The 5,571-nt window shown below is 46.5% G+C and overlaps 1 protein-coding gene across 1 annotated transcript in view; it reads right to left on the reverse strand.

Moving 5' to 3' along the window:
- The window catches only part of TRERF1 (transcriptional regulating factor 1), a 19,486-nt gene extending 14,428 nt beyond the window's left edge, over window positions 1-5,058 (reverse strand). The window contains exons 1-4 of the mRNA XM_010141022.1: window positions 3,682-5,058; window positions 3,019-3,068; window positions 2,111-2,261; window positions 921-1,169 (exon numbers count right to left, since the gene is read on the reverse strand). Of these exons, the coding sequence (XP_010139324.1) occupies window positions 921-1,169; window positions 2,111-2,261; window positions 3,019-3,068; window positions 3,682-5,058 (1,827 nt within the window). The remainder of the gene's footprint in view (window positions 1-920; window positions 1,170-2,110; window positions 2,262-3,018; window positions 3,069-3,681) is intronic.
- Between the last annotated feature and the right edge of the window lie 513 nt (window positions 5,059-5,571).

Here is a 5,571-nt window from a genome sequence, read left to right on the forward strand (position 1 = left end):
TTATATATAGTTTAAAATAGTTTGTATGTCCGAGGGAAGGGTCAAGGAGGGGGGTGATAAATACCCATGATGGTATATGCTGTCCCCTTGTTTGACCAACAGCCTCATGAGATGGAAAAAACACCCAGAAGAGTATTTCTCTGCATTATACAGATAACACCGTACAGTACTTCTACGCCCCAGAAATCTCTTATCAGAGAGCATGGATCTGAAGGAATGAGCAGCACCCATTCCTGCACCGGAACAGGGAATAAACACTGCTTGCTCCAGGACCCTTGCAGGAAAACAATAAAGAGCATTCTCATCTCATTCAAGTACTCATCAATTCTTCCTGCTGCCTGACAATTTCGGTTTTATGAGTGAAATGAAAGCGCTAGGCACAGCTATTTTTCCGGTATCAGAATTCCCAGTGATTAACCCTTAGATGTGATGCACACAGACAGAAAGGGAAAAATTACTTTGCTGCAGAAGTCTGAGTCGGCTTAGAGCACACACTGTAAGCACTGCCCAGTGCCCTGCTATCTTTGGCTCAAAGGAGAAGCACATATAGTACCTGACTTTAAAAAACAGGAAGAAATAAAACCGCTGAATTAAAGCAATAAAAAAAACAATGCAGTCTGAAAAGAAAAAGACCAAATCCAGTATAAAGATACTAAATCCCTTTGTTCTAGTGGGATAAAAGAATATCACATTCTTATTTCAAATGATTTATTTTCAACTTGATTCCCCAGCAAAGGGAAAATTACTGTTTTCGAATGGCTGAGGAAGAAATGCCATGATGCCACAGGCCTTTGTTTATCAGGCACCATTAAGGCTCCAGGAAGTATTCTAAAATACAGACGTTATGGAAAGTGGTAGCACTATAAGCAAAGGGATTTAACAAGCACAGCACAGTTAGCGGCAAGAAACGCAGCACTCACAGAGGATGAGCAGGGGTTGGCCACTTTTGGACTGCACGGTGGAGAGTAAGTCATCTTCACCAGAATGGGCATCTCGTCATCTGACACCGAGCTGGCAGGCTTGTCTTTGACTGTGGCAGTGCTGGCAGAGGGCTGCGTGCTGGGCTCGGGCGACAGAAGCTTTACAGGGACAGACACAGGCATGACGATGGGCGCGGGGCTATCCACCTCTTTAGGCAGCGGCTGCTGTGGTGGTTTCTCTCCTTCATCCTGTACAGACAATTAAAGGCTTTCAGCCCGAGCGAGGGAGGGCTACTTCGGGATCGATACACTACGCAACGTATGCGCCATGGCTGAACAGAAGTGGCCAGGGTTACAGAACACACAACAGCGTTGCTGCTTTGACTCTTTATGTGCCTTGAGCGACACTGGAAGAGTATTTATGACTCCTACACAGGGTTCAGCCCCGGTGAGAAATAACCATATTAAGCATCTTTACAAGATATCTTGCAGGAGGGGAGATAAACACATGCTCTTTTTATCACTATAAAGACAGAATTCTCCATCACCCACCTAAAAACAAAAACACAGGTGGTATAAATCTGGTAGCTCTTTGCCTTCCTGTGGTACTCCCCGTTAGGACAGAATTTCTACAATATCGGGACAGAGAAAAACTGATTGACGGGGCAAATGATTTTCATGCAGAACGATTCAACCCCACATTTTTGGTTTGGTATTTGTTGATACCTATAGAGCTAAAACCCTTGGGAAGAAAGCTGTCAGATTCAACAACCCTGCTCCTTCAGTTAAAGCCTGGGAAAGCTTCCAACAAACATCCCTTAGTCATCCAAGTAGCCCAAATGAAAATAAGGAAGACTTGATGTTCCTGATATTTCTAATATAATAAACAAACATGAGGGGGGAAAAATTTAGACGTTCTTTGACATGACTTTGTAGGGTGTTTTTATAACGTGCAGAGAAACAGAGAGGGACAGATGCTGTTCTGTTCCCCACCGCTGCCTCTGACCTTACAGCAAGACTTTTGGCCTACAAACTAGCAGAACTATTTGCATTCCTACTTACACGAGGTATTACATAACAAAACGGCGCCGAGAAGAACAAGTTTTGACAGCAAAGCAAAGCGTGGCAAAGCAAGCAAACATCAGCTCGAAAGGGAGAGTGCCGAACACTGAAGTAAAACGGACTGCTACCTGTTTGAAGTTCGGAGATGCTCTTACTCCTCCGTGTGACCTCATGTGTCCATTTAGAGCAGGCAAACTCTTAAACTCCTTCAAGCATATTGAACACATTAGCTTGTTCTTCGCATCGGCTCTCTCAGGAAGTGTTTCTCTGTTCTGGCCACTATTTTTAATTTCATTTTTTTTTCAGCATGGAAAAGAAGAGGAGACATTAGTTTGGCATGTTCTCTTTGTTGCAGAGGAAGTGTCTTAGTCAAGGAAGTCAATAAAATTTTACAGCTAGATGATTATGAAGCCACAAGTAAGCATGGGGTGAGTGCTGTGGAATAAGCGGGCAATAACCTAGATCAGCTGCTCCCAAGATGGGGAGAAGGAAAGTTTTGAGCAGGACACGCTCTTCAAAATGTGGCCCTCGGTATGGAGAAGCCTGAGAATGCAGAGATCTATCATGAGACCTACCATGACAGCCCTACATTTCCCCACTCATGACAGCAGTTAACAAGTACATAGACACAACGCCCCTACTTATGGTAGATAACCATGCTGAAGGACACCTCCGCCCTTCAGAGGCAAGACCTTAAGAAAACAGAAGATTCTTGCCGCCAGAGGTACAAATCCGAATGACACACATCATCCTTTCTCTTACATATGTAATGCTAAGAGAAGCTGCTCCCCTGCTTTTGCTTTTTCTTTGGTTTCTTTTTTCTTTCTTTGAAAGACAAACCATTAATCTGATTTCATTGCTGGGGGAGACTGTGGAAATCAAACACACTGAAATTCACAAAGCACAAAACTAAGGATGCTTCTAGAAGAGCAACAGCTATTAACTACCCTGTGAGCATTCCCCTCCCTCTGAACTGAAGCACTCTTTTGTATTTCTCATATTTAAAAGACAAAAAAGCCCACACTTTTAAAAATACCTTTGTTCTGGGGACAGTGGCTGCAGTCTGCCGTCTGACAGTTGTGCCTGCTATCAAAGGAGAGGGGGAGAGAGGGGAAAAAGAGAAAAGAATTCTTCAAGAAATACTGACGCATAAGTGAAGGTCCTCATGACAATACATTTGCATTTTGCATATGACTTTACTGATATTAAAAGCCTCTGAGTTGAGAGACTCGCAGGTCTCGACCAAATCAGTGCCTCTGTGAGACTGGCTAGTGCAGGTTTCCTTACACCCGCCCGCTGCTTGAAGCCTTTGCTCTGACCCAGGAGCGTTCCTTTTGGAAGCAGGCAGTTGACTAACTCTTCTGAACAACGGAGCCCTCGGGCGTTGAAAAATTAGCGAGAGCTCTCTGTAACTGGGCTCCTCCTCCCCAGAAACTGAGGCAGAACTTCCCGAAGCCTTTCGTGAAGGAAGCAGCAGCCCCACAGCAGCAGCGGTTCTATGCTGCTGCCAGTCTGGCCTGAAGCCAACCCAGCAATGCAGACAGGAGAAGTCTGTTACAGCAGTTCCCCAAAACCATCCCATCGGCGCCCACTGCTCCCAAACTAACCTTCTGGATCTCCCTCAACTGGTTTGTTTCCACACCTTGCTACTCTTCCACCAAGTGAGTTTGGCTGAGCACGGATCTAAAATACCACCTACCTGAGGCCACGCAGTGCTGGGAGAGTCTTGCTGAGAGCTTTTGTTGTTCAAGTGAACTCCTGAGGGTGGCAAAAGAGTTCGATGAGGGATGGCATTACCCACAGAATTAACCTCCTGCCGTGCAGGCTCCTCCGTGGTCTCTGGTGGAGTGAGGCCAACGTGGGAGTTCAGAGACGGTGCTCTGCTCTCGGCCGGGTATTGCTTCTGCTGATCTTGCTGCTGCTGCTGCTGCAGTAAACTCTGCGGGTACAAGTGCCTGTACTGTTCGTGGGGATCCTGGTAGCAGTACTGAGGCACTGCTCCCAACTGGATAAGCTGCACAGGATGACTTGGATCCTGAGAGTACTGGTGCGGTTCATGCATAGTCTTTGGATCGGGTTCCCTGTGATACGGAGGAAGCGGCAATTGCATCTGCTGCTGCTGTTGCTGTAACTGCTGCATGACAGGCTGTGTTTGGTAATACTGAGCTATTTGCATCGGGCACTGCCGCTGCTGCCGAGCTGGCTGCTGCTGCTGGATCTCCTGTAGCGAGAGCCGCTGATGTCCCTGCTGCGGCTGAGCGTAGTATTGGGTCTGCTGCAAGTGCTGCATCTGTTGTGGCAAGAGCTGCGGGGACTGCATTTGCTGGACATGCGTCTGTCCTTGCTGAAACGCAGAATGCATCTGCATTTGCGATAAATGCTGCTGGTAGTCGTAGTACAGCTGTTGGTGCTGCATGACCTGCATTTGTTCCTTCTGCTGTGTGCTTGCAAAATTCTGGTGTGTTTGCTGTGGCAGTGGTTGGTATCTCGGTACGCTGGAAGTTACAGGCTGTTGCTCAACCGGTGGCTTCTGGGACAGCAGCTGTCTGAGCGCGCTGTCACCAGAATTATCCACCATCGAAGACTCGGTGTGCAAAACCTGAGCCATGTTGTTGACTTGAATTCTGAGATTTTGGCTGGCAAATACTTGAGTAAAGGAGTCCAATTTATGCAGGACCCCGCTGGTAATTTTTTGCGATCGGTTTTCACTATGCTGAGAGTAAGAATATTGATATCCATCGTGGGAGTCCCCCTGCCCCAGAGGGCTCCACATTGCGCTTTGATTATTCAAATTGTTCCTCACTGGGATGTGGTTTCCTGAGCCAGAATGCGCCCAACTGGTTTGTCTCGATGTATCCATTGACCCAAGACTTTTTGAACCCACAGGCAAAGCTATGCTGTCTCTTGAATCTTGGGGAAACTGAGGGGAGAGAGGGGATGCCTGGGGAGCATCCATAACAGATGTCCCATAGCTATGGTTTAGAGATGGAAGGGAGTTCATTTGGTGCTGTTGGTAGTACAAGCTCTCATTGCTGTTGGCAGTATGGTTAGTTTTATACAATTGCTGGTCCCCCATTTTTGGTCACTTCTGTTCCAAACTTACAGGCACACGAACCATTGAAATCTCTATGAACCCTGAGATAGCTGAGTGAGGGGAAGGGAGGGGAGGGGAAAAGAAGCCAGAATTACTTATAATTCAGCATGTCCATGTGCATCACAAGGACGAAGATTTCCTCCAGTCTGTCAGTAATTCCAACCTCTGACCCAACGTGGCTTCACATCTTTAATAAATGGACCACAGCGCAAATCCTACACAGGTGAACAGGTTCCGTGTGCCAGGCACCTGCGGAGCAAGAGAAAGATGAGGTAAGTGCTGGTTCTCTGCATAAACTGTTATTGTTATTGCAGATTCGAAGGAATCGGTAAAGTCTCCTCGTTGGAAATACGTGATCAGTGCAAAATCGTAGCACCTGGCTATTCCAGGGCAGTTCGATTACTCCATCTCATCCCATTATCCTGCCTCTTCTCTAGCACTCTGATAAAATCATTCTGCCATCTAATAAATAGGTGTCAAAACTGTTTTCTTTCC

This window comes from Buceros rhinoceros, unplaced genomic scaffold, assembly GCF_000710305.1.
Source record: "Buceros rhinoceros silvestris isolate BGI_N320 unplaced genomic scaffold, ASM71030v1 scaffold9008, whole genome shotgun sequence".
Lineage (NCBI taxonomy): Eukaryota > Metazoa > Chordata > Aves > Bucerotiformes > Bucerotidae > Buceros > Buceros rhinoceros.